At 49.5% G+C, this 26,162-nt stretch overlaps 1 protein-coding gene across 5 annotated transcripts in view; it reads left to right on the forward strand.

Annotated features, from left to right (window-relative positions):
* Nucleotides 1-26,162, forward strand: part of Clmn (calmin) — a 101,867-nt gene that overhangs the window by 64,573 nt on the left and 11,132 nt on the right. For all 5 annotated transcript variants that reach the window (XM_076921274.1, XM_076921277.1, XM_076921275.1 and 2 more), the window contains exons 3-11: nucleotides 3,431-3,526; nucleotides 6,772-6,855; nucleotides 11,865-11,957; nucleotides 13,079-13,269; nucleotides 14,423-14,616; nucleotides 16,069-16,151; nucleotides 17,858-19,534; nucleotides 22,613-22,809; nucleotides 25,589-25,649. In XM_076921274.1, coding sequence (XP_076777389.1) covers nucleotides 3,431-3,526; nucleotides 6,772-6,855; nucleotides 11,865-11,957; nucleotides 13,079-13,269; nucleotides 14,423-14,616; nucleotides 16,069-16,151; nucleotides 17,858-19,534; nucleotides 22,613-22,809; nucleotides 25,589-25,649 — 2,676 coding nt within the window. The remainder of the gene's footprint in view (nucleotides 1-3,430; nucleotides 3,527-6,771; nucleotides 6,856-11,864; nucleotides 11,958-13,078; nucleotides 13,270-14,422; nucleotides 14,617-16,068; nucleotides 16,152-17,857; nucleotides 19,535-22,612; nucleotides 22,810-25,588; nucleotides 25,650-26,162) is intronic.

Consider the following 26,162-nt stretch of genomic DNA (forward strand, 5'->3'; position numbering starts at 1 on the left):
CGAGTGAGCAACAGAAGGCATTCCTTGAACCATTGCAGTGTTTCCATGGACAGAAGCCCCTCGGTCACCTCTAGCTCAGACACTGTCCAGCTGCCCACTCTGGGGCTGTTAGTGGCCATTTGTAGCCATTTGAACTGACTTAGGCAAGGGCTGCAAGCATCATATAGCAACGCCACTTTAACATTGCTGTTGAAGCACTGTGCCCTGCATCGGGAAGCCTACTTCATGCCAGGATGCCCAAGGCCTTCCTCAACTCTTACACAGTTTTGCTGTGCTCTTCTCTTTCCCATTCTAATACATATTTATTTCTACTTTATGTACATTGGTGTTTTACCTGCATGCATGACTGTGTGAAGGCATCAAAAGCCCTGGAATTGGAGTTACAGACAGGTGTGAGCTGTCATGTGGGTGCTTGGGTCCTCGGGAAGAACAGCCAGTGATCTTAATCCCTGAGCCATCTCTCCGGCCCCAACTCTCTCTCTCTCTCCCTTTATTTCTCGTGTTCTTTGGCCATGCAATGCTGAGTAACCTTGTGTCTGCAAGCTGCTGCTTCTGCACACGTAACTCCCAGGCAGCTAGTGACCGCAGCCCCAGACAAAGGCAAGGCTGAGGAGGAGAAAGGGGGTGAGCAGGTAAAGGAGGGGGGAGAACCAATAGAAATACCAGCTCCCTTGCTCAATAGCTGGATCTGTGAGCCCTGGGAATGTAATTGTCCTAAGTCAGAAAGCAGGGAAGTGGGGCTCCTGGCGGAAGTGGCTCACTTAAACACTTGACTAATGTTCTGAGCTCCCATCTTTCCGGAGCGCCTGTCCTTTCTTGCGAATGGATGGCATGGCGCTGCCAAATCACCCAAGAGCATCTTGGAGACTAGACAAAAAGTGACAAGGACTCACACTTGAAGGATGATAAATCCTTTGCAGGTTGTTTCAGCCGTGGATACATCGTTCATAAAGGGATTACAGGGGATGGGGGGGAAAGGGTGTTGGAGATGACAAAAAGGGAAACCAGTCTCCAAACCTGAACTTGGTGAGCCCCTAAATTAATGCCTGATGCATGTCAGCCTGGCTGAGAATTCCTAGCAGGGGACCGGGTAGAGCCAGAAGATCTTTCTTTGTTTTTATAGTAAAAGTAAATAAATATTGAAAAGAGCAGAGAGTCATGTAATGAACCCTCCACACTGACCAACCACCCAGTGTGAACCCCTTGAACAAGTATTTGCCATGTCAAAGACAGTCTCCTTGGCTGGGCCTGCCCTTTACCCTTTTTCGGGGGGCAGGCAGGTAAGTAGCAGGTAGCATCCATTCTGAGGATAAATCAGACGGCACCTGAGAGTGATGCGGCTCTCTTATTAGCAGGAGAGAAGTTAACAGCCCCGTTTCCAGCCCCGAGACTTTAAAAAACAACCTTTAAGCCAAGGAAACCTAGGAAGTCCTTGGTGAATTGGGCTTAACTGCAATTTGAAGGCTGTCAGGAATATTTACTGAGTCTCTGGCTTCTGGAAAAAAAAAATCCCTTAATTTACAGAAGGAGTTCAATCATGCAGAAAGCCCTTGGGGAGGTGGGGGGCAGGGCTGTGGCTCCGGCCATAGCAGACCCCTGAAGCCTGGGGAATGTTGGTCTAGGGAGTGTTTAGGCTGGAGTGGGTTCTTAGCCCCTGCCATCCAGCTGTGGATTCTAGCCAAGGTCGTGTTTGATGCCGCTGTGGAGGCCCTTCCAGAAACAGCCGATGGAAATTAGCCTTTGGGTTTAAATCCCAAGCCAGACTCTACCTCTGTCAGGCGGGGTAACTGGAAATTTTGTTAGCCCATTCATCAGGGGTGTTGGGGTCTCTTAAAAGGAAGCAGTCTGCCAGGCCTGGAATGTGCCAGAGGCTGCAAGGTTTGCAAAGAAAATATCTTGCCTTTTGGCTCAAACTCACCGGCACCCTCGGAGCAATGCCCTGTTTTGTACACCTGTAGGTAGCCTCATCCTGTGTTTTGACTAACCGGGGCATGGGACTGGGACTCATATAAAGGGTGAGGAAATGCCACCTTCCTTAATAAACAGTAGAACATAGGCCCACCAAGGGGCCAGGGAAGGAAGGGGCTTTCCCAGAGAATGTACTGACTGAGCTAACATGTTGAGCTCAGTGAGTACACACTGGGTGTGTGCTGGGGAAAGCTGCCACTGCCCCAGTTATCTAGGGGCACTGCATCTTGTTTCCCATTGTCCCTGGGGTATAGGAAGCACCCAGTCACGCCTGGACAAAGGCAAGGGGGAATTCAGATCACGATCACAGGAGCTCATGAATGTAGGCTTCTGGACCCTGTCGCATGATTCTCTATTGCATTCATTTTAACCATTGAAGGTCAGATGTAGGAAACAGGATTTTACCCAATAGCCGTGTGATGGTCACCCAGCCTCTTTGAGCCTCAGTTTCTCCAAATCTGAAGTGAGGGCTTGCACTGGATCATTTCCTGTGAGCCTAACAGATGTCACATGTGTTTTTTTCTTTCTTTCTTTCTTTCTTTCTTTCTTTCTTTCTTTCTTTCTTTCTTTCTTTCTTTTTTTCAAGGCAGGGTTTCTCTGTGTAGTCCTGGCTATCCTGGAACTCACTCTGTAGACCAGGCTGGCCTCAAACTCAGAAATCCACCTGCCTCTGCCTCCCAAGTGCTAGGATTAAAGGCGTGCGCCACCACCGCCCTGCGTGTTTTTTTTTTTTCACATGTGGTTTATTGATGTGTACACTGATCTCTCTCTCTCTCTCTCTCTCTCTCTCTCTCTCTCTCTCTCTCTCTCTCTCTGTGTGTGTGTGTGTGTGTGTGTGTGTGTGCATGTGTGTGTGTAGAAGCTGGGTACAATGAAGGCCAGAGGTCAACTTCCAGGGTCGTTTCTCAGGAGCAACCCACCTTGTTTTTTGACACAGAGTTTCTTGGGACTGGGACTTACTGATTCAGCAAAGCTGCTTGGCTAGCAGGCCTCAGGGATCCTCTGGTCTCCACCCCCTCCATTGGGATAATAAGAATGTACCACCATGCCCAGTTTTTTATGTGGACACCGAGGGATTGAACCCAGGTCCTCATGCTTGTGCCGCAGACGCTTTACCAACTGAGCCATCACTCCAGACCCAGAATTTTTCATTCTTGGAAGCCTATAAAGGCATGCCATTTCTTTCTCCTCTTAAACAGAAACCTGAATGTGATCTAGTCTTGGAGCCTGGGATCTCATGTTAGGTGGGCTACCAAAGCTGATGAATCAGCCCTTTGTTGCTGAATCTCTTGTATAGCTCTCCTCCCAAGCCGCCATACACCTGCCAGCCAGAGGTCCCTTCCAGGGCGCTAGGCATCTGCCTCCTCGGATGACCCTTTGCCTGCAAATTTCACTCTTGAGCAAGAACTGTGTAGATCACGCAAGTCATTCATCGGCTTCTTTTTTTCCTCCCGTCCCACAGTGCGACCCGCCTCTAGAAGTTACGGACCTGTTTGTTGATATCCAAGATGGCAAAATCCTAATGGCTTTGTTAGAAGTCCTCTCTGGGCGAAATCTGGTACGTTGGTAACAGCAGGGTCGGGGGCGTTACAAAAGGAAGCACTGCCGAGGTTCTGTTCCCATTCGGGCATCAGATTAATTCTGTCACTGTGACTAAACACTGGGGATAAAAAGTTTTAAGGAAGAGGGAAGGGACTTAGACTTTGGGCTCATGGCTCCAGAGGTGTCTGTGGTCACTTAGTCCTGTAGCTTTGGGCCTGAGAAAAGACAGCACATCATGAAGATGTGTAACAAGGAAACTTCTCATCTCATGACAGCAAAGAGAAAAGAACCAGAGATTCCCAACATTATCGTCAAGGACGCAACTCCAAACATCTAACTTCCTCCCACCAGGCCCCATAAAGGTTCCATCAGCAGCCAGTAGCCCCATAGCCTGGTGTGTATAGTCCAATAGCAGCCGGAGCTTTTAGTGTGGGGGTCTTGAAGGAACATCCCAAATGCAACTGTGACACAGGATATAAATATATGGTATGCACACATACAGACAGTGTGACTGGATACATATTAGGAAATGCTGAAGGATAACATTCTTTTTTCACCTGAGATGGGGGGCAGGAGAGATGGCTTAGCAGCTAAGAGCACTTCCTAGTCTCCCAAAGGACCTGAACTCTGTGCCCAGCACACACTGGCTCACAATGGCCTATAACTGCAGCTCCGGAGGATCCAGTATTTTTTCTGCCCTCTGAGCATCCCTGCACACATGTGGCAGATACATATAGGTAAAGAAATTGAACATAAATAGTGACATAAGGGCTGAGAAATGGCTCAGCAGTTAACACTGGCTGCTCTTGCAGAGGACCCGGGTTCAATTCCCAGCACCACATGGCAGCTCACAACCATTCCTAACTCCAGTTCCAAGGGATCTGATGCTCTCTTTTGGCCTTTGTAGGTACTGCATGCACATGATGTATGTACACACATGGACTCATGTCCATAAAATAAAAATATATAACTCTTCAAGAAAATGAATGATATGACCAATGGTAGCTGAGTGATGTCTGCTTTTCTTTTCTTATTATTTCATTATTGTACATTTGCATGCACATGTGTGGGGGTCTAACACACATGTAATCGGATATATAGAGAGAGGTCAGAGGACATCCTGAGGTAGTTAGTACTCTCCTTCCATTGTGGGTTTCTGGGATCAAGCTCAGGTCATCAGGCTTGTGTGACAAACACTTATTAGCTACTGAGACATGTTGCTGGCCTATATCTGTTTAGGTTTGTTGCTTTTTTTTTTTTTTTTTTAAAGCAAATGTATTTTAGTAGGTAAATTAGTAAATGAATGGCCAGTGTTTTCAGTGAGCCTGTGACAGCTAAGACTTGAACCTGGACCATTCAAGTTAGCTGCCTAAGCAGTGTGTTAGCCAGAGTGACAACTGAGAATTTGGGAAAGCCTTCCTTCCCATGGCTGCTGTTAGGAGTAGATAACCTCTCAATGCTGGGAACGCCCATTAGTATAACAACCACAAATGTCCCCAGGCCCCACCCCAGGTGGAAATTGATCCAGTCCAAGATGCCAGTCATAGGGGCTGGAGAAATGGCTCAGCGGTTAAGAGTGATTGTGGCTCTTGCAGGGTTTGATTCACGGAATCCCCATCAAGTGGCTTCCGACCACCTGTAACTCCAGCCCCAGAGAGTCCAAAGCACTCTTCGGGCCTCTACTTCCACTGGCATCTGTATGCACACACATAAATAAAAACAATGAAATATTTTATTTAAATGCCAGATGTTTACATTGAGAAACTGGCTCTAGCGTTGAGTGTTTGATTTGGTCTTGGTGATGATCCTGTAATGCCTATGTACAAGTGACAGATGGCACTCTGCTCTGGATCTGGCTTTAAAAGCACTACTTCCCACCCGGCCTGATGGCTCAGGCGTTTAATCCCAACACTCAGGAGGCAGAGGCAGATGAATCTCTGGTCTACAGAGCAAGTTCCAGGACAGCCAGGGCCACACAGAGAATGCCCCCAACCCTGCTCGAAAACCAAAACGAATAAAACCCATGATTTCTCTTCTCAGATCCCTGTGGCCGAGACCGGCCTCACCCATTCACCCTCCTCACCTGGGCTTTCACTCCCACAAAGTAGAAGATGCCCATGAGTTCTCTCAAGGGAGAAAACTGTGCAAAGCTGCATGGGCCATTTCCAGCAGGTCTCAGTGAGCAAGCTGCAGGGTTCCTCCAAAGGCTTTGTAAGAAAGCATATCGCAGTCCCTTGTTCTACGTTCTCCATAGACAGGCTCCTGCTCTGAAGCCAGGGCATGTGGTAACAGCTTCCGTGGCCTTCACCTTTGACCCTGGAGCTCAGCAAAGAACAATCCTCCTCCACTGTGCCTTAGCAGAGCACAGTAGGTCTATCCCGGTGGAGTTGGTCTGTGTGTGGTGCTCTGTGCAGAGCCCACGCAGTCAGGAATTGAGCTGTAGCTTGCAGCTGGCTTTTGGGTACCACCCCCCCAACCCCCTTCTGAAAACCCAGCCATGTCCAATGCTGTTGGGGAGGCTGAGCTGAGTGGGGATCCGGAGAGCAAGCTGGATTCCTTTAGCCAATAGTTACTTGTGCTGTGAGACCGTGTTACTGTGGGTTCTTGGGGGTGAGGGCAGGGCTTAACAAGCCAGGAGCTGGTTAGAGAGAAAACTAGACACATGTATCCCATGTCAAGATTCCCCATCTACCAGCTCCAGCGAGCCAAGTCTCAGGATCCTGGTATCACAGTGACATGTGGATGCCTCCATTATGGGTCATTTCTCATTCATTCATTCATTCATCATTCATTCATTCACTCATTCACTTTACATCCTGGTTGTAGACCTCCCTCCTCTCCGCCCAGTACTATCTTCACAAATCCCTTTCTCCCCATCACCCCCTCCCCTTCTCCTCAGAGAAGGGGAAGCCCCCCATAAGTACCAGCCTGCCCTGGGACATAAAGTCTGCAGCAGGACTAAGCACATCCTCTCCCATTGAGGCCTGACCAGACAGTCCAGCTAGGAGAAGGGGATCCAAAGGCAGGCAACAGAGTCAGGGACAGCCCCTGCTCCAATTGTTAGGGGACTCACATGAAGACCAAGCTGCCCCTCTGCTACAAATGTGTAGGGGACCCAGGTCTCTGCATGCTCTTTGGTTGCTCTTTTCAACAGTCTAACCTCCAAAATCGAGTGATAAAGATAAAGGAAAGGCGCCCCCTGTGGTCCGGAGGCGCTACTGCATTGGTGCTGGCTTAGCTGCTGCGTGTTTTGTTTTTCAGCTGCACGAATACAAATCCTCATCACATCGTATTTTTCGGTTGAACAACATAGCAAAAGCACTCAAGTTTCTGGAAGATAGCAATGTAAGTGTTTGAAGCCTGTCTGAACAACATAAGCTTGCCTTGGAAGGAAAGAGCAGGATTTGAAGTTTGGTGCTGGTCTCTCAGGAAGTGTGGAAAGACCTGGGGGGAGGGGGGGACGACGGAGGACAGCCAAGTTCTCCCAAGCTTAGGGTGAAGGGAAGTCACTCGGAGAAGCTACATTTTTTAGATGTGGCCCCCATGCCCTGCCCACCTTGTTTGCGCCTGTGAGTAGGCAGTCTGGGAGAAGGCCAGCAGCTGGTTGGTTCTCAGAGGTTTGGGACTGATGGCTACAATGTATCTCTCTCCCTGTCTTGGAACCTAAGGAAAGGGCGTTCAGTGTGGCCCAGACAAAGACAGCGGCCTGGCTCTGTCGTAGAGATTTCTGCATCTGTATTTGGATCTCTTTCTTATCCTTCTCAGGCGGCATCCCTAAAGCCCCCTCCACCCCCCCACCCCACCCCCGCCCCTTTCACTAGGTTTGTTTCCGGACAGTCTGGATAAAAACAGTGTTCAGCTAGTCTGGCCTATCTGCAGAATAAACCATTACCCTAAAGTGGAGGTCCTTTGAGGACAAGCAGGTGTGTGTGTGTACTATCTCAGCAGAAAGGGTATTGGGTGAGGGTGTCCAGTAGCTCATGAAGGGACCTGGAGAGCCGAGGATGGAGCCTGGAGAAAGCCGGATCCTGGAACGTCTCAGAACCTGCTGAAGGGCGGGAGCAGGCATGCCTCCACTTTCCTGCCCTGATGCTTCTGGCTCTTCTTACCCAGCCTGGGGAAGGCACTCACCACTGCAGTGCCTTCCCAAGCTGAACTGATGTGAATGTCAATCCTGAGGCTGAGCCACAGCCCAGATGCAAGAGCCATGGGAAGCAAGCACATTTACCACCACAGAGGAAGTGGGATCTGTCTCCTGGTTGCCACGCAGTAGAGAAAGACCTGGATGCAAGAGGTTTAGGTGATGGTGACCACAAAAGACCCCAGTGCATATTTGATATTGGAGCCCAAAGGTGCAAACAGACCCGGAACTTACCAGCTGGCAGATGGATCAGCACTCTTGGGGAATATTACTTGATTGTAGAAAAAGAAGTTGGTACTGGTGTGTGTTAAGGCGTGGGGCCCCAAGCACAGTATACTGAATGACAGATGCAGGCAGTGTGAAATTTCCGTGATGGAGAAACGGCTTTAGCAGAAGTTAGATTAGTGATGGTTTAGACCTAAGGGGAGGCAGAGGAATGCCAGGTGACAGCTAGTAGGTCCAGGGCTGCTCTTAGAAGTGGTGAATGTGTTCTACAGTCTGCTGCCGTGATCTTTACACATGTTTTCAAATACACCAAACCCATGGAACGGAATGCTCTAAATGGGAGACTTAAATAGCCTGTCAACCACAGCTCAGTGAAGCTTTAAATACAGTGAAGTTTAAAATACAAGCACTTCCCAGACCTCACTCTGTGGGCTCAGGAACACTGTTAGCACCAACCTTGCCTTAGTGTGCCGAGGCTCCCTGGTTTCTAATCCTGGCCTCCCCACTCACTTCTAGGGACTGTGGGAAAATCATATACCTCTCTAAATAGAAGGATCGGAGACAGAACCTCCCTCAGAGTGCTATCCAGGAGGTGGTGTGCCCACCCCTGCCAAGGGCTGTGTGACCCTGTTTCTGCCACTTCACCGGCTTGACTGCCTGAACTCTCCCTGGTGGCACCACTCATCTATGTTCCATCATTAGCAAAACTCTCAGGAAGCAGTGTCCCCTCTGAATTCCAAAGGAGCCTTACTTGGGACAGGAGGCGTGGCTTCAAGCAGCTGCCTAGGTTACCCCCCCCCTTTTGCCTTTGTTGACCCTGAGATCATCCCTCACTAGTAAGGCCCATGTGGGTGACTCTGGTCACAATGACCCATGCAGGTCATAGGCTTGCATCCGAGTGTGGATTTGGGCTGTGCCTAGCAGTGGGGAGAATCAGTTATTGAATTGAACCTTAAACATGGCTAAATTGAACCTTAAAGAATTGAACCTTAAAGATGGCTGGGGTCCAGAGGAAAGAACAGCGTTCTTGAAGGCAACACACTGTGTAGCGCTCCCGGGCATGAAGAAGAGCCTCAGTTCCACAGAGATGAGAACATATGGCCTTTGCTGCCAAGTCTGCATGTGAGGTGCTCCTGCCATGGACTAATATGAACATACATGGTGCCACGGGAAAAGTGTGGCCTCCACATGTGAGCCTTTCCCCGACCGTCTGCTCTAGCGACCTCAGAGCACCACAGACCACTGAGCCCGCCTTCCCTTCAGTTAGTTATTCTTTACAAAGACATTTAGAACTATCCCAGCACGGTGTGTGGTAGTGCAGTGCCTCATTTGGGTCCATTTCCCAGGCAGGTAGGACAAGTGTAAAGTGGTCCAGGGGGATGATGATCCAGGAGGAAGATGATGATGGAGAGGAGGTCAGACAAGCTCCCGGAGTCCAGCTGTGTCCCATTCTGAGAATCTACAATATGACTCAGGGAGCCTTACTTGTCCCTCTTTGTGCCACTGCCTGGATTCCTAGAAGGACAGGCCTCAGTGGTTCTGCTGGTTCCTCAGTGTCAATACCCAGAGCTGGGAAGTTAGGTACAGACAGCAACCAAACCTGTTGTTCTGGGGTCCTGGGACCAGCCAGCGTGCACCCTTCTCTCTCTTCAACTGTGGGTTATGGATAGCATGCCATATGGGACCAGCTCTGGGTCCTCAGTAAGTCACTCAGGCTGAGCCTTGGCTTTGTCACCTTTGAAATGGGGACATGGAGAATGTTGGAGAGACTAACTTGGGAAGCCACCTGCAGTAGTCAGTGCTCTGTAGGGAAGCCGTTGTCATGAAAGGTTTCCAAGTCACTCTTATAAACCTGTCAGCTCAGAGAAAAGAAAAGATGGTTCCACAACCCAGCCAGCTCATTTGTATTCAGTGTGGCAGAACAAGCCGAGCTGGGGGGGAGAAGGGGGACACCATCCCTAAAGATCTGAAGCATGGTGATTTTATCCTCTGTCTATCACCAAGGATAGCATAAGGCTCCATCCTCCAGAGAGGACTATACACTGAAGATGAAGATGACCAAGTCTCTTAAGTACTTGTAGTTCACTGGAATAAAATGTTCTATAAACTGCAAACCAGAGGATGCTTCCAGGAAGGACCTGGGGATAGGAAAACAGGAGAGTTTCAACAAGTGATTGGTTGTGTGCGGTGAGTGCTGCTGGGGGGGCCTGGACGGAAGATTGGCTCCGAGTTTGATGGGTTGTATCCCTCTCAGTATTGACAACTTCCTTCCTGGCCTCCAGTCTGCCGGCGATGAGCCCGTGTTGTCTCAATTACCTTCTTGGCAGCGGCCGTGAATGGCCCGTCAACCAGGGAGCTGGGCAGTCAGCCTCAATTAGGCTACCCCAGGCCTAACTGATGTTGTCAGAGCCCCCAATAAACCGATAAGATCAGAGATGTGAGCCAAAGCCGTTTAAAGGCTCATGACAGAAAGGGAGAGTGGAGCGAGGAACTGCCCTATGACAGCCAGCCTCCCTAAGCTTTTCCTTCCCCCAGTGTCCAGGGATAAAGTTTGCAGTGTGGGTTTCAAAGGTTGCTCTGGTGAGCTCACTCAGTCCCTATTACCCCTGAAGACAGCTGTGCACATGTATGGAGTGTTAGCTATATGCACAGAGAGGTTGGCCAGAGGCTGACCGCTGGACTGAACGCAGTGACGGCTGTAAGTGCTGACCTCCATCCTGAACCCTCACAGGACACTCTGTGTGGGTTAAAGTGCAGAAAGGGCTTCAAAGGGTGGGTCAAGCACTTGCTGCTTAAGAGGACCTGAGTTTTGCTACTAGGTAGCTAAAACGTGCATTAAAAATACAGGTGCTGTAATCCCCGTGCCCCTCCCCAGGCAAAGTAGGAACAGAGACAGGAGGATACTTAAGAGTTTGTTGGCCAGTCAGTGTAGCCGAATCAGTGAGTCCCAGGTCCAATGAGAGACCCTGTCTCAAAAAAAAAAAAAAAAAAAAAATCAGGTGTAGAAACTGGACCTGCTTGGGCACACCTTTAGCCCCAGTGCTTGGGAAGCAGAGACAGACAGAGCTCTGAGTTCAAAGACAGCCTGGTTTACATAACAAGTTCTAGGTCAGTCAAGCCAACATAGTGAGGCATGGCCACAAAGATAAATAAGTAAATAAATATAAATAAATAAATAAATAAACAAAAAATGTACAAATAAGGTGGCGCCTGAGAGAGGGAGACACCCGGCATCAATCTCTTGACTTCCACACACACACATGCACAGACATGAAATACAAACTGTGGGTGTCGGGAAACATAGCTTCCTAACTAGGTCCTGGGATGCTGCAGGTCCCGGGGCTGTAAGTAGTTTTAGGGTCCTTCGGGACATCTTTGCATGGCCAGACACAGGTGAAATAGTATCTTCTGAGAGGTTTCTCAGGTTGACATGTTACATAGCCGCTCTGTAGGACGGCTTGTGTAGACGCGGAGTCCCTGGCTATGAGGGATCACTGTTTTTCTGATGGTTGAGGTCTATGCTCTGAGTTAATCAAGGGTACACTAAGTCAGGAGGCTTGATGGTGTTCATGCAGCGTGCAGACAGCCTTCCTGGGGCTCTTGACCACCCTCTATGGAATGGAATGGTAGAAACTGCAGATTTATGGATCTGGGCACATTGGAATTTTGCACCTGCATTTTTTTTTAATGCAGGTTTCAGCTATCAAGAGCCTTCTGGTGCTCTCCTAACACAAAGTGGTAAGAGAGATGCCTACTTGATAGGCCTGTGGTTAGGGTACACCGAGTCAATACTCATGAGTAAGACTTTCGGGTGGTGTCCGTGCATGGTAGGCACTGCATATGTTTCAGTCAGATACAAGTTTTGCACATTAGGTGTCCCCAAGAGGTGGTTTTTGGCAACAACAAATAGCACCAGGCAGTCAGTAGCATCAGGCTTCAGAGGGCGGGGAAGGTGGTAGGTCAGACTTCTCAACCGCTTCTTTTCCAGGTCAAGCTGGTTAGCATCGATGCAGCAGAAATAGCAGACGGCAACCCCTCTCTGGTTCTCGGGCTCATCTGGAACATCATCCTCTTCTTCCAGGTAAGCCCGCCCCTCTCTGTGACACTCAGGAGTCACATCCTAACCACGGGACAGCACACTCACATCAAGGGGCACCATGAGACTTCATTTCCAGGATTCCTGTTCCTCTGCTTTCTGATGAGAACCAGGAAGTGAAGACTGAGGCTCACTGTTTAGTTACCAAGGCGATCCGCCAGGGTAAGATTTGCAGGGGCTTTGGTGCTGGTGTTGTCCAGAGGCACAGGCACTGTTTGGAGCTCTGGATCTCTTTCTGCATCAGCCGTGAACTCGAGCCTCATTTCCCACCTCTGTAAATGCAGGCATGGTCATAAGATATGCCGTGGGTGAGGGCTTTACCCACTGTGCGAGGTTTACACAGGACTCGGTCACTCTGCAACCTGGCTTCCTGAGGGATGCTGGGAACATCAGGAAAGGTGTTGAATGCCTTAAGTAGACCTCAGAGCTTCCTTCACTCCTCTGGTAAATGCCTGTTGAGTTTCTTCAGTATCGCAGCTATTAGGGAGACGGGATTCTCTCTTGGGGGGAATCACAAAGACACATGGATTCCATATTACTGTAGGGTGCAGGTCACAATTGGGGTATGAGCAAGTCTTTGTAAGAGCTCTAAGTGGGGACAACTTGACCACAAATGGGTGAACAGAATGAGGAAAACCATATCCAAGGAAGTGACCTGAGCAGAGTTTGGAAGGGTGGATAGTAGTATGCTTCTCAGATTTAGTATGCATATGGATTACATGGGCATGGTGCTAAGATCCCACCTGAATCTGTAGGCGGCTCTGGGACAGGCCTGAGCTTCTGCATCTCTCACATGTACCCTGTGGTAATAGTTCAATGCTAGAGGACAGGGACAGTCAGCCAGCTGGCCCAGAATGAGCCTGGGAAACTTGATAGGAGCATGGTGCATTCTGGGAGTGCCAGGAACAGATACAGATAGTCTTGTCAGGAAGAATATGTGTGCCTAGGCTGATGAGAGCTACAGAAATCTCGAGAAAAGCTTCTTGTATACTGAGAACCAAGTCTATGTAAGCCAGACTCTCCCAGAGTCTTGTGGCAGGTCAGAGGGACCCACTGGCCAGAAGTCCCTGTGGGCCACTGGGTCTGATATGCCCTTTTCTCTCTAGATAAAGGAGCTCACAGGTAACCTCAGCAGGAGTTCTCCATCTTCCAGCCTGTCACCTGGCTCCGGGGGCACGGACTCCGACTCTTCCTACCCACCCACCCCCACCACAGAGAGGAGTGTGGCAGTATCAGTGAAAGACCAGAGGAAGGCCATCAAGACCCTGCTGTCATGGGTGCAGAGGAAAACCAGGAAGTAAGCTGTAGTCTTCCCCTCCCCAACCTAAGCCCTGCTTTAGGTGCACTGGTGTCCACCATGGGCGTACCATACCCTACAAAGCTGTCTCCAGGCCTGGGGATTAGTGCACATGGACCTGGGTGGGCAAGGTAGACCAAATTCCATCTGCTAAGGTGCCAGGTGTCCATGGGCCCTATGCTTCACACAAACCATCAGAACAGGAATGTGATGTGCTCTTCCAGTTTGTGTGTGGTGTGTGTCTGTGAGTGTGTGGCGCATGCCCATGCTTGCACCTTCAGAGGCGAGAGCAAGCATCAGGCATCTTCTTTTATTGCTCTCTATGTTATTTTTACAAGACAAAGTCTCTCACTGGATCAAAAGCTTGCCATTTCAGCTAGGCTGGCCAGCAAGCTTCTGCTCCTCCAGTCTTTGCTCCCCAGTGATGGGCTTACACACACTGCCTTTTTGTGGGGGTGCTGGGGTTTCAAATTCAGGTCCTCTTACCATTTCCTAAGCCCAGTTATAGCAGTCTCCTGCCAGGCCTTTTTCTGGCCGATCCAGGGCCTTAGTCAGAGGTGTCAGGCTAGTGTAGAAGAAGCCACACCTACTTGGGGACACTGCAGCTCTTCTGTGTACAGCCTAGGGGGGTAGTTGTTGCTGGTATCTCACTTTCCTATCTAAGCATCCTCTATTAAATGGTGACACCATTCACTGCCTTCCAAGACAGCTGTGACACAATCGAGGAGAGCAGCTTGCACCTCACCTAAAAGCCACTTCATACATTTCTTCACACCTCCCCCGGAAAGAGGAGATGGAACAGAGGCTAGACCTTTTGGGTGGGGTCGGGGGGAGGGGATGATGGAGGAAGTTGAATGTGAATGATCAGACTAGATTAGACTAGATTATAGTGAAAACCCAGGAAAGATTTAAGAATAAATCAAGCAGGACTTGAGAACTGAGGGTCTGACTTACGTTTTTTGATAACATATACCTCCTGCTCCATTTGGAAAAGTCTCAGGGCATCCTTCATGGTGGTTAGGGCCAGGGGGTGTGTGAACAGCAGAATAGGGAACAGCACCCAGGCCCCTCAGGCCAGGGATGCTGCTGTGGGCGGGCCTCCTCCTTGGGTTCTTTCCTGACCTGGGTTGTTACTGTCCCTTCTTCTCATCAGGTATGGTGTGGCGGTCCAAGACTTTGCAGGCAGCTGGAGGAGCGGGCTGGCTTTTCTGGCTGTCATCAAAGCTATTGACCCCAGCCTCGTAGACATGAAGCAGGCTCTGGAAGATTCCACCCGGGACAATCTAGAGAAGGCCTTCAGCATTGCACATGATTCCCTGCATATCCCTAGGCTCCTGGAGCCGGAAGGTACGGCGACTCTCCCTCTCTGTCCTTTTAACTATTATTACAAATAGACCACCTGCTCTTCCAGGTAGGAAACTAAGAAAGTTAAAATGAAGGTCTAGTGAAGAAAAAAAATTCTATTTCCTATGCTATAGTCTTTCTTTGTGCACTTAATTCCTCCGTAATTGACATCATTTGGTATATGTATAACTTTGTCTCTTTTTTACTTGTCATAGATAATATCAATGTCTGGCTGGTATATTTCTATAACCTTCTGGTTATATTTATTTATATTGGCAGCAGAACAGCCCACCTGTCAGCATACTAAATTTACCTGGCTTTCCCATGCTTGAGCCATTGAGGTTACGTCAGAAATGATCAGGTCAGGGGTTGGAGATGTAGCTCCATGGCAAGTGTGGGGCCCTGGGTTAGATCCCTAATTCTGTAGATAGAAGGAAGGAGGGAGATGGGGGAAGGAAGAAGGAGAGAGAGAGAGAAAGGAGGAAGGAAGAGAATGTTGCACACAACATGACCATAAACATCTTACTTACCCAGCATGCCTTTGACTATCCCTCAAAGATCAGCTCCCACTTGCAGAATGACAAAGTTGGGGGAGTACATTAATGTAGTATTAATTATCTATTAATAAATCCCTATGGCAGATTCGCTACCCACCTCAATGCTTAATGTTCCTGAATGAAAGACACACACACACAGTCTTTATATTTTAATACGCCTTAAATAGCTCAATAGCTGGGCCACTGCCTAACCTCCACCTGGTTAATCCTGAGTTGTCACTTACTAATTCTATGTTCTGTCTTGGCTGCTCTGTGCCCAGAGGGCTACCCAACTGGGCCGTGCTCTCCCGACTCCTTCACAAGGCAGCCATGCCTCTCTGCCCTGCACTCTCTTCAGGCATGGCATCTCTCCTGTCCTCCACAGTCTCCAAGTATCCGATCTCCTTCCTTCCCTCCTAGTCCCAAGCCAAGTCCCGCCTCTGTCTGCCCTGCCCGGCTATTGGTTGTTGGCATCTTTATTACCAATAAGAACCAACTGAGGGCAGGTTCCCAGAAGCTACATACAAGTAGCTACACATTAAGATGTGTAACTCTGTTCTGTCTGTCGCATTGCTTTCCACACTGGGGTGTCTAGTTTGGTGACCCCAATGTCATGGTCACCAGATGTACTCATGGAACTAGCTGTGAGCTGATTGATTACAGTGAAGGGATCCAAGGAAGGAGGGGGGCACAGCACAGTCCTGAGTTCCCTATCCCGGCTCCTCTGCCCAGCAGTAGATACCCAGTGGCATAGTCTAGCTTTAGCCAAGGGTGTTGCTCCCTCTCGGAGTCTAAACTTCTTCCAGGGGAAAAGAAAAAAGAAAACCTTTGCTGATGTGTGTGTCCCTTCCTCATCAACGACCCGTGGTCCTGAGGAGAAAGCATGTGCCTTTGCTAATGCCTTTGTCTCTCTCAACAGACATCATGGTTGACATGCCGGATGAACAGTCCATTGTGACTTACGTGGCCCAGTTTCTAGAACGCTTTCCAGAGTTGGAGCCTGTACGTTTGTTTCCCTTCCCTTCAATTCACAAACCGGACATTTTTCCTGGGGACTCAAGGGACAGACACAACAGCCAGGGCTCTGGCTGGGGCTCTGGCTGGGACTGTGTGGTTCTATGCTGTTGATGGTAACAATGTGACCTCGGGTTGCTTGCTTGTCCTAATTTCTATTTCTTTCTTTCTTTCTTTTTTTTTTTGGGGGGGGTTTTTTTTTTGGTTTTTTGAGACAGGGTTTCTCTGTGTAGCCCTGGCTGTCCTGGAACTCACTCCGTAGAGCAGGATGGCCTCGAACTCAGAAATCCGCCTGCCTCTGCCTCCCAAGTGCTGGGATTAAAGGCGTGCGCCACCACTGCCTGGCCCATATTTCAATTTATTAACCGTCTGTGACACAATTCACCAAGGTCGCAAGTGGAACAGAAAGCCAGTCACATCTCACACAAACCTCTTCCCAGACTGACTGGATTAAGACAACAGTGTTCACCTGTCACCCGGGTGTCACTCTTTTTCTTAGAAACCCAGTGGCATAGTCCAGCAAGTCACCAAATCTTATAAGAGGCTCAAAATTATAAAAGATACTGACCAACCATTTGTAACCAGCATGCTTGTGGGGTATGAGTGTGTGTCCATGTATATGTATATATATGTGTGTGTGTCTATGTCCATTTGTGTGTGTGTTCGTGTCCATCTCTGTGTGTGTCCATGTGTATATGTGTATGTGTCTGTGTGTGTGTCTATATTCATTTGTGTGTGTGTCCCTGTCTGTCTGTGTCCATGTGTGTGTGTGCTGTATTGTTTGGTTTTTGGTTTTTTTGTTTGTTTGTTTGTTTGCCATTTTGAGACAGGATCTCATGTTATAGCCCCAGCTGGCCTTGAGCATACAGCAGTCCCCCTGCATCAGCATCCTCACTCTGGTAATACAATATGTGCCACTACACTCTGATTATACACTTTTACCTGTATAATACCAGATTACACCTGAAGCTAGGTTCTAAGCATGGATAGAAGTTGTTATGGTTTCACTGAACACACACACACACACACACACACACACACACACACACATCCACACACAACCCTAAGATGGGAGTTGCTTATTCTGATCAATTCAGGAACCTAGAGGCACATTAGTGCTAGTTCATTTCTGCATCACATCCTGATGCAGAATGGCTTCACATGCTGAGGATGAGGTCAGTCCTCTCTGTCAGTACTGATGGAGGCCCGCCCCCTGCAACCCTATTGACTTGCTCTCTGTCTTCCAGCCCTGCCTTGGCTCTTGCACTGAAGGTAGCCCTCCCTGAGTAGAATCACAAGGCTCTGGTGAGAGTTGGTCATATAGCTTGATCATGAACCTTCTGGCTTCAGGCTTTTACCGTGAGCCACATGGTCAGTAAGAATGTGGCCGGACCTTCCTTACCTTGGGCAGGCTAGCTCCCCGACCAGCAGGGTGAAGCAGCTTAGCCGCTGTTCACTGAAGTACACTGAATACTCCATTCAGTCTGTTGTCATCTCTTTGAAAAAAAACCATATTTCATATTTTTATTTATCTGGTACTTCTGCATCTCAGCAGGATAGGACTCTTGTGACTGTTGTCATCACTAGGAAAACTCTTGTTAAAGTGGCTTTTATGTTTGGGTTTGGAGTAGGAGATGGAAGTTGTACTTGAAGGCAGAACCTGTGGTTTTATGTTGTCTTGTGTTTCTCTGCAGGAAGATTTTGTGAATCCAGACAAAGAAGCCCCCATTGAGTCTACCTTTGTCCGAATCAAAGAAAGCCCCTCTGAGCAGGAGAGCCGAGTCCTCCTCCTCAGTGAGAATGGAGAGAGGGCTTACACTGTCAACCATGAAACCAGCCACCCACCGCCTGACAAGGTCTTCGTCTGTGACCAGCTTGAGAGCCCAAAGGGCTTCTGTCTGGGTAGTGCGCCTAGCCACAAACTGTCAGACAGCTCCACCGAGTTTATGCACCAGATTATTGACGAAGTCCTCCAAGGGAGCACGGGGAAGACTGTATCCACCACAGAGCCAGCTCCAGAGTCGTCCATTTTATCAACCAGAAAGGACGGCAGGAGATCCAGCTCTTTGCCTGTCAAGAAAACCGTCCACTTCGAGGCCGACTTGCACAAGGATGCCTCGTGTAGCAAGGACCCTTTCTACAACTCTGACTTCCGCTTCGAGGGGAGCCCCAAGGTGGCCAAGGACCTGTCAAAGCAGGATGACCATGCCTCATTGGCTGAGGTTTCCAAGGAAAAGAAGCCAGAGCAGGAAGCCAGGCTAGTGCTGGAAACTGCCTCAGACAAGGCCCCTAAAGACACTGTTGATGATGTGGATACTGTGCCCCAAGATGCTCAGCCTTGCCAGGATTCCTCATTCTATAACGGCACTGTAGAGAGTCCATCAGGTCAAGGTGAGAAAGGCCCTTCTCTGCCATCTTCTGGAGCTCGTACTATCCTGGCCAACTCCACTGAGCTCAAGGTTCAGCTGCTGACCGTGGAGCCTATGGACAAAGACGACTCCTTTGAATGCATCCCGCTAAAAGCTTCAAAGTTTAACAGGGACCTAGTAGACTTTGCCTCCACTAGCCAGGCTTTTGGTGAGGATCCTTCGTCCCACGAGAAGACACCTGGGGAGGAAGAGAGTTCTGAGAATCACACTGAGAAACCAGGGAAAAGGAAATCGAAGTCTCCCCATGCAGAAACGGAGTCCACTGAGTCTGAGTCCAGATTGGAGACCAAGAAGCTCGAGCCTCCTCCCAAGGATCCAGAACAAGAAGACCAAGGCCATGCTTTGCCCCTGGAAACACCTGCAGACAAAAAGCCCGAAGTGTATGAAAAGGCCAAGAGAAAGTCCATGCGTCGTCACAGTGAGGAAGGAGAAGCAGAAGGCGGCCTCTCCGCGGTTGGTGGAGAAATACCGTCAAACCCTCCAAGTACCAGCGTCAGCCTGGAAACCCTCAGGAGTCACAGCGAAGAAGGTTTGGATTTCAAACCTTCGCCGCCCCTCTCGAAGATCTCTGTCATCCCCCACGACCTGTTCTACTACCCGCACTACGAGGTGCCCCTGGCCGCGGTGCTAGAGGCTTACTCCGAAGGGAGCGAGGATTTGAAAAGCGAAGATGCAGACCTAGAGCATCCAGAGGAGAGCTATCTGCAGGACTCCAGGGGGGAGGAGGAGGAGGACGACGAGGAGGAGGCCCACAGCTCCCAAAGTAGCTGCAGCTTCTCCTTGCCTGTTGACAACAGCTACCCCAGAGTCAGTGACCATGTGTCCCATGTCGATGGGAATTCTGAGGGACTCACGCCAGCCTTGGGATCTGGTTCTCCACCCTCCCACGAGGACCACCAGCCAAAGGAAACCAAAGAGAATGGCCCTGTGGAAAGCCAGCAGGTACTTGAGGTTTGGGAACTCAGAGCTTCTCCCTCTGTAAGCCTTCCCTTAGGCGTAGAATTTAATGTCCTTACAGGAGGCTCCAGCAAGTACCGAGTTGATACCTGGAAGGGAGTCCCTCCTAAAATTTTGCACCCGGGTACTCCGCTGATCTTATTCCAGTTCAGGCCCTACTCAGAGGGCTTCTAAGAGGACAAATGTGGTTGTATGTGAGAGGCCAGCAGGGTAAGGAATGACCATTTAAAAGCAGCCATTAATAGTGAACCACCAGGTCATCTCCTGTGGCCACCTGGGAAATGGGGCAAGCTTGCACTGGACTGACTCCAGCTTGATTCTTAGAAGCCTTGGCTGGGTCAGACCCTGTTCTTCCGTTCCTGGGATTTGCTATCGATTGTGTAGACAGAAAAGGGAAACACTCATTCTAGGCTCAAGCAGCTGAGCACACACTTGTCAGCCACTTGTGTCTTCACTGTGTCTAGCCAGTGGCTCAAGGCCGGTATAAGAGGGGCAGGTACCCAGAGCCCTTCCCTGATGCCCTGGGGAGCAGGCGGCTCTTTCAACAAAGAACTACCTTGCAGCCCAGGGAATCCTGGAGAGGACTACAAAGCCCTGCTGGTGCAGAGGCAGGTGAGGGGAGAGGGGCCTGGGCTCAGCTCCAGCAGGTCACTTGCCTGTCAACTCAGCAACATAGGTCGTGACCCCTCTAGGGTCACATGACGATACCTACATTACTATTTATAGCAGTAGCAAAAGTATAGTTATAAAGTAACAACGAGGTGATTTTTATGGTTGAGGGCAAGGGATCACCACAACATAAAGGATGGTATTAAAGGACCACTGCACTAGGAATGTTGAGAACCACCAGTTCAGCCCTTCGGAAGAAGCATCCTGACCAACATCAGCAAATGTAGGAAAAGGGAAGTGGGCCAGCTTCTTGTACGGTGGACACAGAGAGTGTGGCATCAGACAGACGTGGAGACGGCCTTGCAAAGGGTTCTGCAGAGGGAGGAGATTCTTCAGACCCAGAGAGGGTGTGGGAGAACCACCCAGAGAAAGATGTTCTCGAGTGTCAGAATCAGGCTAGGAATAGAACCAGCTTATTCCAGATCAACTCTGTCACTGCTTTTTTTTTTTTTTTTTTTTTTTTGGCCTCCTCCTGGGTGTTAGACCTCTCATCCTCTCCAGTTCAGTCCTGAGCAGCCCACAGAGGGGCTGTGGGACCCTAAAGCCCAAGTCTTACCTCATTTTCCCATTACTCCAGCCTCCTCAGCATGGCCTTACACACTCTATCCTCTCTCATCTGACTGTCCATCCCTCCCGATCTCCCTCCAGCAAAGGCGGCTTCTCTTGGTTTCTAGATACCCATGCTCTTGTTGGCTCTTCCCTACCCAGAATTTGACAAGTGGTCATTCACCCTTCAAAGCTCTGTGTCAAGGTCACCTCCTCCTGGCTCCTGCCCTAGCAGAGGCCTTACTCATACTCAGTGGGGTCCAACCAGACTCTGGCAGTTCTTTCCCGTGTCCATGGGGTTTGTTTTTCCATCCCAAGAGTAGTAAGTGGGCATCTGTGTATTCATCCTTGGACCCTAGAGACCAGCGTGGTGTCTGGCAGTGCCTTCCAAATGCAGGGGTCGAGTGCGTATTGCTTTGGGAGGGAAACAAGAAATGGGGAGAGACATGGGTGAGCTCCTGAGTGGAACTGGGAGGGCTAAGTTTTTACATTAGGCAGTGCTGGGGATCGAACCCAGGGCTGCTTTCATGCTAGGCAAGCCCTCTACTAACAGAGCCACATGCTCAGTGCCTGACCCTTCATGCCAGGAGTTGCTAAAATCAGATCGAGCCCCTGCATTGTGGAGAGCGTTAGGTGGATAGCGAAAGGTAACGGTTGAGGCAGCCCTGGGTTGGAATCATGTGGTCAGTTAGAGTTCAAATCTCATCCTACCTCAAATATTACTGGTGGACAGTGGGGGAGGGGGAGATGGGATAGGGGTAGGAGCAGATCAAGCTTCCTTCCCCAGCTCTGAACACAGCCTTCCTATAACCCAGAGACAGTAATATTGACACAACTTGCATTATGGCTCTGACCCCAGGGCTTGCCTGTCTGCTGCTCCCTGCCCCACTTTGTACTTGACCCCCAAGTGTACCCCCTGCTTCACCCTGGGGCTGAGCAGAGCCCTTGGTGTGGAGAACCCCGAGTCTGTTTCCTACCTGCTCCTCCTTTCAAAAAGGAAAAGAAAGGCTCTCCAAATAAGCAAAGACTAGAAAATGGCAAGTTTGTATTGTTCTGACCATTAAAATAAAATAAAATAAAATAAAATAAAAATCCTCTTTTCATTTCCCCTTTAGGAAAGGTCTCTTTACTCAGCCATGAAGGACAATGGTCTCCTGTGGCTAAAAGCACTTTCAGTTCCTGCTTGGAGCTTTGTTCTGGGTAGCTGACCTGGCCTCCAAATTCCTTGACTGACCCCTGTTGATCAGGTTCTCCCTGCTGGTCCCACACTTGAGATTTCAGTGGGGGCGTTGCTGATGGCTATCGGGTACTCTGTGTTACAGCGACTAGCTCTTTCCCTATCCAGTAAATACTAGAGATATGGTCAGTGTCCCCCCCACCCCCAATAGACTGCAATTGCCTATGTGTGTCCCTTTCCAGACCCATCTTTGTACCTGTCCACCTGGTTCTCGGTACAAAGATTTGTTCCTGTTGCGGTATCTGGGTATTGAAAGGTCAGCCGTTATCTGTTGTAAGAGGCCTCCTTCTAAGGAACCCTGTGCCACAGAGGGAAGAGGGTGATGGTGGTTGTACCCATTTGACAGAAAGTGAGGCTCAAAGACGGACAGTCCATGGCTCAAGGTCAAGGCAGGATTATGTATCAGAACTTCCTATCTCCAAAACTCCCGCTGTCCCCCCCCATCCCCCATCCATTCACAGCACAAGGGCTGGGAAGTAGAGAGGGCTTCCTCCCTGGGGTATCCAGGCTGGAAGGAACTCATAAGATGGGCAGAATTGGAAGGGACACTGGCCAGATTGGAGTAGAACCCAGGCAGTGATGACCTGTATTTTGGCTATTTTGTATTCTAGTCCCAGGAACCCCCAAACCCAGAACTGCCCACAAAGCCATTAGAAGAAAAGTTAACTGAAGCCTCAACTAGCAGTAAAAAGAAAGAAAAAAGGAAACACGTGGACCACGTAGAAAGCTCATTATTTATAGCCCCTGGGACGGTCCGCTCCTCAGACGACCTTGAAGAAAACCCCTGCGAACACAAGGTCCCTTCCAGGTATGTTACTAAGGTCTTTTCACTTTTGAAACAGAGGCGGGGCTTGCTCTCTAGGGGTGATGGAGCACCTTGGATGAATAGACAGTGTGCACCAGAGAGGGGCAGGCAAAGCCCCAGCTGTGGAGATCAGCTAAGAACAGACAAGAAAATGTCCCTGTCCATGGGCATGAGGTGTGGTTGGCCAAGCCTACCCAGAGCCAGAGTCTGGTCACTAGTCACAGAACAAGTAGTGGTTACCTCCCAGCTTCTGCTTCCTGTCTCGATCAGCACAGTAGACCTAGTTAGCATAACGGAATTCTACAGCCCCACTCTGGTGTAAGCAGGCAGCACTGAGGTGAGCTCATTTATGTGAGGGGGTTCTTAGAGCCTGCTGGCCCCAGTAAACGGAGCTTCCAGAAGGTTGACACCTGGCTTAAGTACTGTCTTAGGGTTTTACTGCTGTGAACAGACACCATGACCAAGGCAACTCTTATAAGGACAACATTTCATTGGGGCTGGCTTACCGGTTCAGTGGTTCAGTCCATTATCATCAAGGCAAGAACATGGCAGCATCCAGGCCAGCATGGTGCAGGAGGATCTGAGAGTTCTACACCTTCATCTGAAGGCAGCTAGAAGACTGGCTTCCAGGCAGCTAGGATGAGGGTCTTAAAGCCCACATCCACAGTGACACACCTACTCCAACAAGGCCACACCTTCTAACAGTGTCACTCTCTGGGCCAAGCGTATACAAACCATCACAAGTACCAATGGATAGGACCATTCTCTGGGAACCGAACTCCTATAGATGTTTTTCTGGTCATGACTCAGTTGGTTCTCCTACATAGCTGTCTACCGGCCTAGGCAGAGAGGCCTGGGAGCCCACAGGACCCACACACACCTCTGGCCTTGGCCTTCTATCCTCGGGTTTATATTTTGCTTTATGTTCCTTCAAACTGGAGAGCTGTTCCTTTACATTCAACTCTCCTCACTCCAGCTCACCCTCTGGCAGAGAGAGAGAGAGTTAGGGGTGAGAAGGAGGGAGAGGGAAGCAGGGAAGACTCCATTACACCTCCTTCAAGCAGGTATCTTGGATTTCCCATGGGTTTTTTTTTTTAATTTATTTATTTAATGTGTATGAGTACACTGTCACTCTCTTCAGACACACACAAGCAGAAAGCATTGCATCCCATTACAGATGGTTGTGAGCTACCATGTGGTTGCTGGGAATTGAACTCAGGACCTCTAGAAGAGCAGTCAACTACTAAGCTATCTCTCTAGCCTCCCCATGGCTTATTTTTGATACATTCTTGTACGGTAGCATGATTCTTCTTTTCTTCATAAAACAGTTGTTTCCTTTAAGATTTTTGGTAGTTCTGGGGCTTGAATTCACAACCTCATGCATGCTAGGTGGGTAAGCTAGGCTACCAGCCAGAGCTTTTAACTTTTCATTTTGAGGATGTGTCTCACCAAGTTGCCTAGGCTGGTTTTGAACTCACTCCATAGGCAATCAAAGGCAAGGAAGGTGTGGAGCTGATTCCATCACTTAGCAAGCATGGCCCTGGCTTGGAGGGAGCACTCAGTTCTTTGGGTATGAAAGTCATGATTGACTGTGCTTCCCCTGTCTTCTGGAGGTCAAGAAATGGGTCCTCAGCACCTGGTAGCTGGGAGAGGGAGGGTCAGGGTTCACAACCCATTAGAAGGCTCATACTGATGATACAATATAACACTCGCCCACCTAAGAGGAAGCTTGCTATAAGGAAAGGGACAGAGAGATTATTCCCTCCCACCAGGGATGTGCTTCTGAGTTAGGAAATATTACTTACACATAAGGGCAAGAAGCGGGCTCTGCAGCTCCCAGCACTGCACCATGGGGGATCAGGTCACTTTGGACACTGCTGAGCTCAAGGCCCCAGGGTCCCTTTTGACCTCAGGGTCTGAGGTTACGTTTTGCTTCATTCCTGTGCTGTGTCCACAATATAATGTAGCGAAACCTAGATTGAGAGATACTGAGGTTGCCTTTCAGGGACTTTCTGAGAATATGTACTTAGGCCAAGTGCCAGGCTCCTGGAGGCCATGGAATGAGCTTGCTTAAAGAAAATTGAAAGGACACTGTGTCAAGGTACATGGCACCCACCAGATACCTACTTCTGCTAGGCAGCAAGCCAGACTCTAAGGCCTTCTGAAGCAAGTGGGTGACCCATTCTCCAGGGGAAGACAACTTCGGTTTCCAAGTAGCGTTGGCAGCTCCCAGCCAGGAGCCACAGTTGATGGCTCGGGATTCTTTTGCCTCCACCTTGGGGTGTCAGCTCTGCTCAAAAGACAGGAGGGCATCCATGTTAACCTCAAAGATCTGGGCCTAAAATCAGCCTCCTGATGTATGAAAGGAAAAATGGTGGTATTCCCTAGGGCTAGATTGTAATAGCATAGTGAGGACCACCAGAGAGGAAGGCCAGCCTCCAGGCCTTGAGCCCAGCCCTGCCCTTACCGTGCAGGGGACTGCAGGTGAACCCTAAAACCTCTGGATGCTTGGATACAAAACCCCAATTCTTAGCCCAAACCCTCAGAGGTTTAGAAATGTGTAGCTGGCTTTCTATTAAAAACCCTGATTTGCAGTTTGGTATAGATGAGGGTCCAGTGTCTGTGTCCACACCTGGCTGTGTGGAAAGTGTCCCCTGGTCTGAAGCCATGACTGTGCTTAACCCTGCTGTGGAAGGCCCCAGGCCGAGGTGACTCGGGTGACTGTGATTGGACCATTTGTGCCCTGGGTGGTGCTCATTCACAACGTGCCTTTGCTTTGCAGGAATAGTCACAGCGACTCCAGCATTTACATTCGGCGACACACTAATAGGTCTTTGGAATTGGTTAGTACGTGAATTTCTTCTTCCCTACGGCCCCTGCTGATCCATACCTTTCCTTCCCCACTCCCGCTCCCAGCCCTGGGCTTTATGAGATTTCTGGCCTGCACCAACCTTAACTTTGGGATAGAAGACAGACACACTTGAAATTGTGTTAAGCGTGGTCCAACTGGATGTCCAGTTGGAGCAAGAGAGGGTGTGAATAAAACATTGATTTCAAAGCCCAAAGGACTCTTTGTGAAAACGAACAAACAAACAAACGAACAAAAATCAAATCCAAGACATCCTCCCTAATCCTGCACCCACATGGGGAAGATCAAAGTCAGAGCAAGGGGACCCGATCACTAGAGGATTCCCTGTGACATCTGCAAGTGCTGAGAACTGCAGAGGTCCTTACTCCAGATCCAGGCTAGGTGGTGGGTGGGCCTCTTCCCAGTCACCCTTGGGTGGGGAGGTCAGGGGAGGAGGCAGAGGTATCTACTGTTTAGCGATTTGATTTTTGAAACTAGATGTCTGCAG

This window comes from Arvicanthis niloticus, chromosome 23 (genome assembly GCF_011762505.2).
Source record: "Arvicanthis niloticus isolate mArvNil1 chromosome 23, mArvNil1.pat.X, whole genome shotgun sequence".
Classification (NCBI taxonomy): domain Eukaryota; kingdom Metazoa; phylum Chordata; class Mammalia; order Rodentia; family Muridae; genus Arvicanthis; species Arvicanthis niloticus.